Below are 14736 nucleotides of genomic sequence, written 5' to 3'. Positions count from 1 at the left end.
TGCAAAAATGAACACACATGCTGCATGATAAGATAAAAATATTAATAAACATACAAAATGATATCTGTATATATATCTCTGTACATACCCAAGTCTCTCCCTCTATATATAGAGACAGACAGACAGATATCTGATTCTGTCTCGCTTGCTCGGTCAATCTTCCTCTCGTTTCCTATGCAACAAAGTGCTTCCAGTCCCACTCTACATAAATTATTCTTGACATATTGTATTAGTGTACAGAATATTTTTATTTATTTACTTGAAAAAAATGCGATAAAAATGCAAGTAAAGGACAACCTGTATTGTGTATAATCTTTTAATTTTTTCCAACGTAAGTTACATAGACAAAAATAAACTGAGTGCCTGTATTCCAAAACTTTAAAAATTACAAAATGTTTTAGGATGGCGAGGAAGCGCTATAGTATTAACTAACAACAATGGCTTCTTCAACAGCAGCACATTTGGGACTTGCAAAGTAGCAGAAGCAACCTCAAGGTTACAGGATGTGTAAACCAAAGGCCTCATCAAACCTAAAACGCGAGTTCTTCGACTAACATCCACCACATTACAGCACTTTGACAGATAAGTCACTCTGTTTTGCTGCATTAAAGAGGTCAGAGGAATTAGACTGGGCTGATTTGAGTTACACTCCACCTTACTGTCCACCCTAATGACTTTGTCAGGTTAAGTCAAACAAGTAATCCAAGTCTAATCATCGTTGTCTGTTGATTTGTAGTGGTCTTCGTCGATGGTGGAAAAAATGTGGCCTTCGTTGCTCAGAAATTCAACAGCTTGTCTATAAGAAGATAAAGAGAAACACAAATGGTTAAATGATACGGATGACTTGATATATAAGCGACAGAAATAAAGATAGATAGGTTTATAATAGCTGCTCTCGAACCAGAATGTTCTGTGGTCTCACATGTGAACTCTGTATCAGTGCTTTTATTGTTTGCACTTTTAAATGCGAGTTTAGACGTCTTATGTGTTGGAGCACTGCACGGCACCTCTTGTGCTAGGAAAGTACCTACCATCACATTAGAGCTGAACCAGCCTAAACAGCTCTATAAATCAGATTCTCGGATACACAAAAAAGGAGATCTCTGGCTTATAGTTGAGGTCAGCCCGAAGGCGTCTAATAAAGGCAAACGACAGCTCAGAAGATAAAGAATGAAATCTTTGTAATGTAATGAATGTAATCTTTCTAACGGATTTCAAATGAAATAGTATTAAGTTGCATATATCAGTAACAGTATCCATTCATTGTATAGTTGTACACATCATTACTAAAGTACAGACATAGCTCCAGTTGTAAATCTTCTGTTTATATGGTAATTTTCTATTCTCGGGCACAAAATGTCGTAGTAAAAGTAGTTAGTGAAAGTAGTTGGAGAAGCATAAGTAATAGTAATAGTTACTGGGTGTGTTTTGTACGCATACATATAGCACAGCGGGACTAGCAGAAACAGTATTTCACAGCTCTGTATTTTATCATTAACATGTTATGGAATTCACAATAAACACAACTTGAATCTTCAAAGATTATTTCTGAATATATCTATATTTTTTATCCAGCATGATATGAAACTCTGGTATATGAGAGTCTTGATTGTGAAACAAAACTTTGGGAAGAGAATGCACCTCCGCTGACATTACGCAGCCATATGACGTGTAGTTTGAAAAAATGCTTCTAATAGTAGATATACATGTATGTAGATGCAGGTTTGAGAGTTAAACACGTTTAATACTAGTCCGGTGATTCTACTCTTTTCTGCTATTAACTTGTAAACTTTTTTCTCCTTTAATTTTTTAACAGCGATAACATCCCAATATGTAAAAGTATTGGAAAAGGGTTGTACAGTAAGTTTCTAATTAAAACACATGTAGTTTAAGTTATTTAAGATCATACAACTCAGTGAAAGCTCTGCTTGAACAGACCAGCTAACGCCCTTAAAACTTGAGCGCTTGGCTTACTTGATGACGGCCATACTCATGCCACCGAGTCTCTGCTTCAGGTCCTGAATGCTGATGCCCTGCTGGTCTGGACAGCCTCTTATCAGACTCAACACCTGGCGAGACAAACATGCACAGAGTATTGAAAGTTGCCTTTTCTCAATGAGTCATTTTTGAATTTGACATTTACAGGATGGAAATGGAAAGTACGACACGGTGAAGCACCTTATGGCAAGATACTTTTTGTGGTCTGACAAAACAGATTTATTGTCATGTCTATTTATATCACTTCTTCACACGTCTTGGTGGCTCACCTGATTCTGATTTCCACTTAACCCATTATTAGCCATGTCGTTGGCACCCGCGTAGCTTCCTCCCATTCCTCCCATACTTCCCACAGCCGGCCGTGACAAGGACATGATGTTACTGCTCATTCCTCCTGGAGCACCAGACTGAAAGAGAACCAAGTCAAAAAGTGGGTTGACAATTTTTTTTTTCCCCCCCATATAGTGAAGATCAAAATCCCAATTAGTTTATGTTAAATACTGTCAGTTATTTTAAGTTATGCAGTGTTTTGTTCACAAGGGGAAGTATAACGCAAGTTACAGGCGCGTATAGAAAAGCTGCTATGGTGTGGCGCCACTGTTAAGTAATTATAACGAGGTGTTGCCGCTGCACCATAAATTACTGGACCGTCAGCCTATGTGGCCATCAGCAAGCAAATCATACAACAGCCTCACTTGCCTTCGATTCTGCTTCTGCAGCAATACTGGTAGGATTACACAGCACAATATTTAGAGGCTTCTTTGTATTTACTTGGTGGTTTTCAAAGAAACAGTTTCGAGCTTCCTCATTTTTCAACTAACAGTAAAGTTCACTGCAATTATTTTTCTCACCACAGTCTGGGGTTTGCTGAGCATCATGTGTGCGTAGACGACCTCCATCATGTGCGAGGTGATTTCGTTCATGTCCTCTAGTGGCCTGATGCTAAACGCCACCACAGATCTGTGGTTCTGGGACAGAAAGGTAAGAACACACATCCTCAGTCGCAATCCAGATGAATTTGTAAAGCAACGACACGGAGGTACAGTCTGGCAGACATGAACTTTCAAGAAACAAAACAAAAACTAAATTGATCAACATTTGAACTTTTTGAATGGAACCAAATACGTGCAAAACAAAGACACAGACGTGTGTTTCGACATTGCTTGTGAAACAAGGTTATGGCAGGCGACATTGCACATGCCCATGTGGCCTCGCGAAAGACCGCAAGGTTATGTTAATTTTTGTTTCTGGGTACTGTGGACAAGGTTTTACCTGGAAGGAGCGTAGGTTTCCAGAGACTTTGACATATGTTCCAGGGGGCAGGACAGTGTTGTCCACACCAGGGTCCTACGCAAAAAAATAAACAAACAATATACAAAAGTCCCTGGGATGTTTTGTGTTCTGTAATATCACGCACACACACACACACACACACAAAAATAAATCGGATACAGTTTATAAATAAGGAATAATCAAACAATATTCAGATTCCCAACGGCCGAGAGGTCGGTCCGTTATATTACCACCAAAAATGTGGGATTCAGGTACTGCACCTCGTCTCACACTTTACGTTTAGTCTCAAACAAAAACTACTTTTAATACGCGTATACAAGTTGGTTCTTTTTTTTTCTGTTTGTGACATATATGTTGTTGTTGTTTCGAATGTTGTGTCTGTGGGGATTTATTTCATTTCAATCTTATGTCTGGAAAGAATTTATTTTGCTTGTTATGCTTCAAAACCAGTGATTATAATAAACAGTTTGAATATTTAATTAACGTTAAAATGATGCAAAACCTCAAATTAGCCCCTTATTTGAGTATTATGACACGTCTGTAACTCAGAACATCAGTCGGCTGTGCTTCAGTACAACAGGAAAGTATTCGAAATGGTGAAATTATAACCACTTACCTCTGTGTCCACCCACTGCTTCACGTCCATGGGAGCCCCTGTCATGTCATCGACCTTGTACTGAATGTTGGTCATGGACTTATCTGTGCTTCTGATGACACCCACAATGGTGACCTGTGACACGCAAAGTTTAATAACTATGTACCTATTATAACACACTTGAGTTAATATGTGTACGGCAGATACATCAAAGTAGGGATGTCCCGTTTCTTTACCACTTCATCAGATAATGATCTTTTAATATTGAATACTGGCTGATCTTAGTCCCGATCCGATCAGATTCATAAAGGTTGTTCTTGTCTTATTTGTAGATATTCTCCCAGATCAATTGTGCACCATTCAGCTGTTATAAGTACAATAAATAGTGGTAACAACACTAATGTAGGATCGACAAGGTTGAAGTGAAGTACTTCTACACAGCAGACACGTTAAGTCGTGTGATTTTTGTTGCTCTTCTTGGCCAAATACCATTAAAACAGGAGAACACTTTTAAACACTACATGTACGTGGTTTTGGTTTATTACAGGCCAAAAGTGAATCACAACGAAAGTTGTGTTTCTAGCTAACAAATTAAGATTTATGGTATTTCTTGCTTTTGTGAATTCAATGTATTTAAACTCTTTATTCACACAATTTAGAAGAAGTGTTCTTGTCATGCTTTAAAAAAGGTATTATTATCGGTACAAGCCCTTGTGGATTTTGCACCAATAGACGCTAACTGTTGGCAGTTGGCATGTTGTACACCCGTGCCCTCCCTGCTTTTATTAAGCTTACCTGGGAAATTTCCACCTCTCCTACTCTGAAAGCCTCATCAGCCTGTGAGGCAGACATCAACTGAGACACTGTGCAGGGGATTATTTGCGTGGCGCGAGTTCTCTGCAAAATACACAAACACACAGGTTTAGTGCTCTGCCTCAGTTAGTCGGCGTGTACCGTCACTACACACTGTGAAGACAAAGGCATACAAAAGGGTACAAAGACAATTTCAGCCAGTGTTAAAAAGACATTGCAGAGTAGATTTCAGTACTGACCCCTTTCTTCTCTCCTCCCTGGGACAATGCAGGTGACGCAAAGCCTCCTGGAGATTGAGTGTAACCCCCAACCATACTAGACTCACTGTATCCTCCTGCAAAACACCAAAAGGCACCATCGACAATTCATTCCTTTCATTTAAAACACACACAACTGACCATGGTGACACAGCAACAAAGAGGTGAACTACTGGTCAAGCTAACGTTAGCCACAAACACACAACGTCAGTAAGCCCACCACGTCACTTTATAAACACAACGGTGCAAACATTAAACTCACCCTGGTTCCACATGCTGGCACGTTATGTGTGGTTTAATACAACGAATATGAAACGTTATTGACAATGTGGAGCAGTCCCTGCTGTACTTCTTGTTGCCTTGCTTCCTTGTGTACTCCCGCGCGCCACTCAATGGTGTACAGAGCATGCGCACAGCAGAAGTCCCGCGCAGACGGTGGCGGGCAGTTTTAGCCCTCATCTTTGCTTGGCAGGCCTTCGCTTCCAATTTGGTGCTAACTTTGACAGGTTTCAGAGCACCGGTTATAGCCCCAGCTCAAATTTTAACGCATATTAACCGCTGCCGTGGCTAATGTTGTGGCATATGACACAGCACCTAGGAGAAAGATGTACCTGAAAGGTCAAACTCAGGGTACAACAACGTGGGCAGTCCGCGCTCGAGCGTTGAGCTGCATTCAGGTAGGCTCTGTCATAAATACTACCAACACACACACACACACACACACACACACACACACACACACACACACACACACACACACACACACACACACCACACACACACAGGAGGAGGAGTATTTCTTCTGTTACAATAAAGTACAAAAGAAGCTACAGATAGCTTTAAAATATTCCAACCTCGACTCTGGAAAATACGAGTCATTTGAAGGCAGCATCAGGTCCTCGAAGTAAATACCAGAACTGAAACATAAACCTAACAGTGTAACCAAAACGAAAACATGAGTACATCGTTTTTGAAATGTATCATTAAACTCTGCATTGCATACCATAAAAGGGAAGTATAAGTGTATTAATTTTATCTTTATCCGTTATAAAAAATAGTTTGCATTAGGCATTCATGGATGAGTCTGATGCCTTTCTATGACACTCAATACTCAACTACTATAAGTATATGTAGTGTTTATCACAATTCAAATTGATAAAAAAATATATATTCGTTGTTACCTAAGCGTTACTTCTCCTTTAAACTCAGCGTCTTTATTTGGCAATAAGTGAGGTAGGCTGTCTGTCATTTATATAAGGCAATCTACTTGCGTCTACTGTTTATCAGGGATTCAAATACAGAAAATCAACTGCTTTATAATGAACAACCTTTAAACCAAAGATGCGTCATGAGTACTTGTGTCTTATCTTGTTTTGCCCTTTATAGACTTCCCTTTCAACCCTGGACTTCACATCTGTTGCACGTTTCGTTTAGTCAAAGAGTTCAACATGTCCGCTGTCTGGGTGCTCTTATGTTGTCTGCTTTTCAAAGAATCACTTGCGCTGTCAGGTAAGCAGAAAAAAATATATCTGTAGATAAACTATAAAACTATATCATTTAGAAATCACCAGTGACAATTTACATTACGTAATTGCGCATCGGTTTTATCCAGGGAACTTTTGGCACATCACGGACCTCCATTGGGATCCAACATACAAAGTGAGCGATAATCCTGAGCTGGTGTGCGCATCCAGCGGTAATAGACCTGCAGTCAGTGCGGGTAAATTTGGAGACTATGTTTGTGACTCGCCATGGGACCTCATCAACTCCTCGGTGTATGCAATGAAGAATATTCTACCAAATCCGGACTTCATCGTATGGACGGGGTATGTTTCTGGAGCATTTTATATTAATCTGGGTATTAAGTCTCAAGTCCATGTCCAGGTAAAGGTTTGTCCTCTTTTACAATCATGGGGGTTATCTCTACAAGGCCTTGTGCACATGGGAAACAGCTTTGCATCAACACTTTGGGTCACTTCAATAGAACAGTGGCAACTTGTTGTACATTAACACTTAGACAAGTGCGACCTTAAATCAGGCCCACCACTTCCTCTACTCAGCCCTTAAACCTAAGACTGTTATACTTCTCAGAGATGACACACCACATGTACCCAATGAGGATCTGGGAGAAGAGGCAGTGTTGAGTATTGTTGGCAACCTTACTCACATCATAAAGGCTGTGTTTCCAGGTAAGTTCAATAGATGTATATAGTAGAACCTCAACATTTAGCAAAGTGTTTCAACTTTTACTAACTTTCACCCAGTATTTATTAACTCTGCGGCTTTCTTTAGGCACTAAAGTGTACTCTGCCTTGGGCAACCATGACTACCACCCCAAGAGTCAGCTTCCTGCTGCCCCAAACCACATGTATAACCAAATAGCAGACATGTGGCATGACTGGCTGGAGCCATCTTCCAAAGAAGCATTTAAAAAGGGTGAACAAAGCATCTTCTGATACTTACATCATACACATATTTCCATTTTAAAAATGTCAGTTTCATTTCATTTCAGTACACAGCACCAAAATAACTGGAAAAGCTTTTTTTTTTTTTTTTGCAATGTCCTTGTTGTGTAGGTGGATATTACACAGAAAAGCTGCTGAATCGACCCGGTTACAGGATGCTGGTGCTTAACACTAATCTCTACTATGACCAGAACAAGCTAACCCAGGACTTGGACGACCCGGCAGACCAGTTTGCATGGTCGGATCGGGTTCTTTCAGAGGCGGCCACCAACAAAGAGAAGGCAAAGCTTTTTGTATTTGGATACCTTGCAGCACAGGTTAAACTGAATCTAAAAGCAGGTGCATTCTAATAATCATCGGACATTATGGGATTAGGTAACAACTATCCCGCCTTCTAATTTGTAATGTCTGCGTAACCTTTAGTCAATCAGAATCAGAATCAGAATCAGAATTACTTTATTGATCCCAGGGGGAAATTACTTTTCATTACAGCTGCTCCTACCCAGAGTGTACCAGTGTTAAGAACAAAGAGCAATGTAGGCAATAAGAATAAGTAAGAGAATGTAAAAAATTTGTTGCTTCTTCAGTTCTGCGTTTGCTACCATGACTTAGCCGACAAAGACTGATAAAACAGATATTCTAATGCAGACACCTTGAGGTCGCTTGTGTCAGTAAATATCTGCTTGGGAAGTTGTTAATTTGCAGAAGTAGACACTAGACACAAAATATATGTCAGGTTGTTCCCCCCAACTTGTGCAATTCTTCTAACTCTGTTTGTTTTTCTAACAGGTGTATATAATTGGCCATGTTCCCCCTGGTTTCTTTGAGAAGAAAAGAAGTAAGCCATGGTTCTTATCAAAGTTCAACCGGCGATACATAGAGTTAATTGAAAAGCATCATTCTGTCATAATTGGGCAATTCTTCGGCCATCACCACACTGATAGCTTCCGCATGTTCTACAGCACAGAAGGTAGGTCACAGATCACACAGGTCACAGTTCATCCATCCATCATCCATGTTTCTCCATTGTCCTGATGCTTACATGGGTTTAGGGCATACATGAAGCGGTAGGTCAAAGTGGATGTCTTTTCCATTTCTACAGGTTCCCCTATTAGTACAATGTTCCTCAGCCCTGGTGTCACCCCATGGAAAACATCACTTCCTGGAGTTGTGGATGGTGCCAACAACCCTGGGATTCGGGTCTTTGAATACGACACAGACACTCTCCTGGTTAAAGTAAGTCACAGTTTTTAAAATGTACATTCAGATACGTCCAGAAGCTTATTTGAACTATAGTTGTGTTAAGCTACTCTTCTAAACCACATTTTTGCACAGGATGTGGTGACCTATTATCTGAATCTCACTCACGCTAATGCAGCCAAAGATCGCTGGGAGAAAGAGTATCGTCTGACAGAGAGTTTCAGAGTACCTGACGCCTCTCCTGCATCGATGCATCAAGTCCTGGAGAGCATAGCTAGTGATCGCTGCTACCTACAGAAGTACTATGATTACAACTCTGTCAGCTACGACCTGACAAACTGTAACAGTGAGTGTCGTGTGGACCATGTGTGCGCAGCAAGAGAGGTAGACTTTGACAAGTATGAACACTGTCTGGTAAAAGAAGGGGCAGCTTCCATTAATGGCGGGCTGCTGCCTGCCCTCTCTGTGGCACTAACTTTGCTGTGGGTCGGTCTGTAATGATCAGCACCATCACAGATGTTGGAAACACGTTTGAAGATGTGTAAAAACTCTTCTGGTTTGAATTTATTTTAACTCTAATTTGTCTGACAAGCTGTTTCTACAAAAAAAAGTTGAATTCTTTGACGAAATTTTTCTAAACTGACAATCCTGCAACACTGAAAAAGAGACTATTTATAAATATGTTATAATTTTCCCATTTCTCAACTTTAACTACCATACACAAAATTCCAACTGCAATGAGGGATGCTTTCAGCAATGCAGGCATCCGCATCATATGAGTGTAAGAACGCAGCTGAATCAAGATTGTTTTCGGATTCACAACTTAAAATGTGTATGTGAAATGAAGAAACAGTCTTTGACCTTTAAACAAGCATTCACTGCACCGTGAAGCCCAATGTGACATGTAAATAACAACACATTTGAGTAAAAGGAGAAATCAGCCCCAATGAATGAATATTTGTTTGAAATAACAATAATCAATAATAATAATAACAATAATCCCTGGATGTGTTTTCACATTTCAAATCATGTGACAGCTATACGTGAACCAAGTTGTATTTTAGATGTAATTAAACAGAAGGGGAAAAAAAACAACCTTTGGCTTCAGTAATCTTTGGTGACCGCAGTTTATTGGCACTGGTTGAACACTTCACTTACAGCTCGTTGAAAAATTTGTATTGTTGTATTCTACTTGTAACTGTGACTTTCTAATACATATCCAGACTTTTGAAACTGTCAGACTTTACAGTATTTATTTATCCAGAGATCACCACCTCGTGTAATTAGGACTGTTTTATTAGCTGAAGTGTTGTTGACATCAGTGGTTCCACAACAATAAATGTGTTTCAGTCAATATTATTGCTGTCACTTCTTCATTACTGGGTTCATTTAACTTAGAGGGAAAGATACCTGTTGCAAAACATAACAGATAAGATCATATAATGTGTGTCCTATGATGGCTTTTATAACTTTACAGAGACTTAATAAGATTAACATTACTGCCCGTAAACGCCTACAATGTCAGGACAGATACTGAACTTTGAGCCTGATTTGATAATACATTTGTTGAGTATGTGTTTTAAAAGTGTTGACACATTGTTGCAAATCTGTCAGCCCCGAGGTTGCACTTCTGTTCTTACACCGTGACCATGGCAATGTAATGGTTGATGAGCTCAGTCAGTTGACATGATCAGCACCTGTTTAGCCGAAGTAAACGGCTGCATAGATGCATCCAGAGCCTTTAGATACTCTTGGAAACCGACCTCGGTGCAGGCAGGGGCGGCCAACTTTCCCTTCTGGATGAGGGAGCACAGTTCATCCAGCATGGCCTTAAATGCTCCTTTATGAAAAAAAACAAAAAACAATTTGTCATTAAATGCAGATTTATTTTATAAACCAGGTAACACGATGCCAACATACCATGCGAGTTATTTCTCTTCCACTGTGTGACCCAAAATCCTCGGACCTTCACATCCTTGAAAATGAGAGCACTCTGGAGAGAGCAAATTTATATTAGCAAAGTCAAATAACAGAGTAACATTTTGGGAAATTTGCTTATTTACTTTCCTTATGAGAGTTGGGGGACAGTAGGGGTCAAACAACTGTGGTGAAACGACGTCGACTAGTCAACAACGTAAACCAACACATAAAAACACAGTAGAAACTAATGTTTGCAGGCCACCATCAGCCGCAGACCACAACATCATCAACGCCTTTAGTTTGACACTTGCCTAAAGGTGGCTCTCGCTGAGAAAAAAAACTTGATAACAAAAAAACAAAACAACAACACACAGAACGGAACTTAAACACATGAGCTTATCAGATATGTGCGCTGCATTTACAGCTCTGAATAGCACTTCGTGCGTTATATAATGAATTTGACACACCTGATGAAACGCTGCCAGTTTGCTACTATGAGCTCCTCATCTGTGTTATCCGAGGCACCTATGTTGTTATTGTCATGTGATTGAGGACTAGACGTCTTCACGCTTTAAACGCCATGGCACGGTAGTAAAGTTGATTGGTCGACTTAGACTTTTCCTGACTTTACTAGCTGACTAGTCGGTTCAATCCCTCAGGGACAGTGTCAACTTCATTCTCACACTAGAAACGTATTAATCTAACTCTCAAAAAGAAAGTAAGCAGCTGATTGTCCCATGATCTGAATGTATTTTTTAACCTGAATGGCTATTTGCAATGTTCATCTTACCACAGGAACTGTAACTGGCTGTTTTGACATCCCACCGTATGTCACCATAGAACCTCCAACCCTGAAATAAATAATAATAATATGGTTGGCTTTTCTCTCTAGTGGAAGGATGTTGTATCATATTATCAGAGATAGTTTAGCATCCTCACTGTAGATGACGGAGCAGTTCTGTTGCACTCTTGCCACCAACTCCATTTAATGCCAGTTTAGGTTTTGGACAAGTCTTTAAAAAATGATATCGTTAATTCACTGAAAACCAAAATCACACCTCAGTCATCTTCAAAACTATGTTCAAACTCACAAACCTTGAACAGTTCCTTAATTTCAGGTCGCCTCAGGGCCTCTTCTTTGATCACGTGAGTGGCTCCAATGGCCTTCAGCCTATTGCAGAGCTGTGTGAACTCTGGTCTAGAAAAGGAAAGACGCTCTGTTGCACAAACCGATAAACCATAAACAGATTTATTTTATTTACAAAGAAAGGAACAAAGCTGTAGCGACTTCTGACTGAGTTGACCTGTCTCGGATAACGTTGATAGTGTTTATTCCTCTTGCAGCAGCAATTTGTATGACAGCCTGTCCAACTCCACTGTTGGCTGAATTCTGGATCACAGTATCACCTAAAAAGGCAGCAGATAGAGGGAAACAGTCATATGCTGGCCAAGACTATTTCTTAATATGTCATATTTTCCGTATTAACCTAGTATTGCATCTTCAATTCTGCTTTCAGATTTAAAATTTATTAACACTTAAATTAGGCCATGTTCGTGGTGCTTGTTGATTAATGACCGCTCATAGGACTGATATCTTAAACCCATACTTGCACTTCCCTTGACTGCCTGACTAATCCAAAAAATGTCTGACTTCCTCAAATTCCTTCATTGGTCATAATTTTAAGGTTGTCTACTTTTGGAGCCAGTCTCAATGGTCATTTGAACATGTGTGGGTTGGTTTCATTTTTTTAGCACCAGAAGTTGCTGTTTATACTAACCCATGAGTTATTAGTTTAATGTGTGGGGTGGGTTGGTGGAGCAGACAATACGGTCCTGAGTACTGAAAACGGTCACCTGGCTTGAGATCTTCAAAGTCAGAGAGCATCCTAAAGGCAGTGCAGGGATTCACTGCCAGCGTGGCAGCAGACAGCAGGGGAATGTCATTGGGCAGTGAGATTAGGTTGTCCTCAGATAGCACTGCTGCCGTTCTCCATGTTCCTGCTCGCACAAAGACACAAGACTCTCAAAGATTCACGCTCAAACCCGAGTACTCGTTCATGTTAGCCAAGCTGCAACTCACCAAGGCCAGCATCTCTTTGGATGACCCAGTCTCCTGCTTTGAGGGACTTCACCTGGCTTCCCACCTCCACGACCTGGGCCACGCCCTCATTTCCACCAACAGCTGGGAGATCAGGCAGGATAGCATAAGTACCTAAAAACAAAGGAAACAGCTGATTAGCATACCGTACAACATTCTATTTTATTTATTTTCTGCTGAATTGCTAGGACAGCAGATTTTCTTTCAAACCGGGGCACTGCAGGACTGCTGATGATGACTGAACCAACGAACCAAATACCTTGAATCATGTTTATGTCAGCTGGGTTGATTGGGGCTGCAAGCACTTTAACCATGACATCTTTGGCACCTATAGGGGGCAGGTCTATATCCTCCAACCTGACAACAACCAAAAATGCATTTCATTATAACATTCGGATTTAGTCCAATTCAGCAAAAAGTCATCTTTGCATCACTGTCTACAGTGTTTTCACAATTCACAAGATGGAAACACTCACTACGTCAGACCCGCAAACCAATGTTGTGAAAACTAAAGCCCAAATGGATAACACTGAATCGGTTCACTCACATTAGTCAAACTTTAGAGTGGGTGTGTTGCTTTTTATGAGTGTTTAATATCACTGTTAAGTTTCTACTTTCAAGCTCAATCAGGTCTTATTAATACGAGTTCCAAAAACATTACCCATTTTGTTTAGACATGCAAAAATACGGTTATAGGTGCAACACCTTTCTGTCTGTTGTTACTTCTTGTTGCACGTCATATTGGTCAATTAGAAACATGTTGCAAGTATGTGGTTTATAGGGGGATGCTTCCACATTCCGCGAATGTGGAAGCAGCAGCAGCAGAAGAAGAAGAAGACGAAGACGAAGACGAAGAAGAAGAAGAAGCAGCAGCAGCAGCAGCAGAAGAAGAAGAAGAAGAAGAAGAAGCGTCCTCCTGCCCACGTCCTCCCCCAGGGGCCAGTAATGAGCTTATCACCACACCACACAGTCGACTCCAACACATGGACTTCCGTGGTCACGGAAAATGTAAAGTGTTACTTTAAACAGGCATTCTTACTGAACGACTCGGGAAGGGTCTCCATGGTGTCTGTACAGAAGTGCCTTGCACGTTGGTGCAGGGCGTCCCGCTGAATGACTGAAGTGGGAGACGTTAGCATCACTGAGTCTTGAACATTTGAACAGAGAAGCGGCGAAGCTTCTTCTACAAACTCTCTGGCATCTTAAACACGCTGCGTGAAGTGACAACCACATCGCTGCCACGCACTTAGCATAAATGAATAGCAACAACACTGCTGTTTTATAATATTAGTCGTTAGAGGCGTGTTACTGTGAGCTTTCAGCCTTCACGTCGCGGCCATGTTGGATTTTACCAACAAGAGCATGTCATTGAAAATATAAACAGAAAGCAGCGCCCCTAGTGGACGGACGCGTTATTTCAGTTACGGTATCTGCTGTTATCGCCACAGCATTTAAGGTTTCTGGTAAGGTCACCAGTAAAATAAAAGAGGAATTGATATTTCACTTCATGTAATGCAGGAGATACTATGAACCTTTTAGTTTAGTGTTTTCAATTTCAACAGGAAGAGTAAGGCAGCAGTACATTTCCTCATTGCTTTTCACATTTTTCCGTTTGCCATAAGTAAATATTCTTGATATACAGTGGGGGAAATAAGTATTTGATCCCCTGCTGAATTTGTAAGTTTGCCCACTTCCATAGAAATGATCAGACTCTGGTTTTTATGGTTGTTTACTGGTTATGGGTATAGACAGAATATCAGTCGAAAATGCATAAAAAACACACAATCTAAAAGTTATAAATTGTTATGTATTTTATTAAGGGAAATAAGTATTTGATCCCCAACAATTCACTTAGAATTCAGGCTCCTACAGATTGGCTGGTGCGCATGTGGCACACAGCTGTGCTCAGTCAACTAATTACCAATACTCCTGATCTTAACTCGTCATGTATATAAAGCACACCTGCTCTAAGAATCAGTTTCTTACATTCCAACTTCTACAGCACCATGGGCAAGACCAAAGAGCTGTCAAAAGATGTCAGGGACAAGATTGTAGACCTGCACAAGGCTGGTATAGGTTACAAAACCATCAGCAAAA

At 40.4% G+C, this 14736-nt stretch overlaps 3 protein-coding genes across 4 annotated transcripts; 1 reads left to right on the top strand and 2 right to left on the bottom strand.

The window, feature by feature from the left end:
* Window positions 1-300: 300 nt before the first annotated feature.
* Window positions 301-5370, bottom strand: rpa2 (replication protein A2). Its single transcript, XM_047598388.1, has 9 exons — window positions 5219-5370; window positions 4939-5033; window positions 4682-4783; window positions 3908-4021; window positions 3271-3345; window positions 2850-2966; window positions 2268-2405; window positions 1975-2069; window positions 301-796 (listed from the first exon to the last, which is right to left on the bottom strand). Exons 1-9 carry the CDS (start codon window positions 5229-5231, stop codon window positions 709-711), a joined length of 837 nt encoding a protein of 278 aa, XP_047454344.1. The 5' UTR covers window positions 5232-5370; the 3' UTR covers window positions 301-708.
* An 843-nt stretch (window positions 5371-6213) lies between these two features.
* smpdl3b (sphingomyelin phosphodiesterase acid like 3B) lies at window positions 6214-9975 on the top strand. The gene is made up of 8 exons (XM_047598384.1): window positions 6214-6465; window positions 6569-6782; window positions 7048-7145; window positions 7249-7392; window positions 7533-7702; window positions 8211-8391; window positions 8524-8657; window positions 8757-9975. Exons 1-8 carry the CDS (start codon window positions 6405-6407, stop codon window positions 9117-9119), a joined length of 1365 nt encoding a protein of 454 aa, XP_047454340.1. The 5' UTR covers window positions 6214-6404; the 3' UTR covers window positions 9120-9975.
* On the bottom strand, window positions 9719-13991 carry mecr (mitochondrial trans-2-enoyl-CoA reductase). Of its 2 annotated transcripts, none has more exons than XM_047598385.1 (10): window positions 13679-13991; window positions 12899-12996; window positions 12622-12753; window positions 12396-12542; window positions 11846-11948; window positions 11637-11739; window positions 11481-11554; window positions 11332-11392; window positions 10542-10614; window positions 9719-10461 (listed from the first exon to the last, which is right to left on the bottom strand). In XM_047598385.1, the coding sequence occupies exons 1-10, from the start codon at window positions 13870-13872 to the stop codon at window positions 10295-10297; spliced, it is 1152 nt and encodes a 383-aa protein (XP_047454341.1). In that variant the 5' UTR covers window positions 13873-13991; the 3' UTR covers window positions 9719-10294. The 2 variants fall into 2 exon arrangements, with proteins under 2 accessions (XP_047454341.1, XP_047454343.1); XM_047598387.1 differs by having other exon boundaries at window positions 12396-12539.
* Window positions 13992-14736: the final 745 nt, after the last annotated feature.

Source organism: Mugil cephalus, chromosome 11 (assembly GCF_022458985.1).
Source record: "Mugil cephalus isolate CIBA_MC_2020 chromosome 11, CIBA_Mcephalus_1.1, whole genome shotgun sequence".
Taxonomy (NCBI): Eukaryota; Metazoa; Chordata; class Actinopteri; order Mugiliformes; family Mugilidae; genus Mugil; species Mugil cephalus.
Note: the sequence above shows the minus strand (reverse complement) of the source record. Positions and strands in the feature narration are given on the sequence as shown.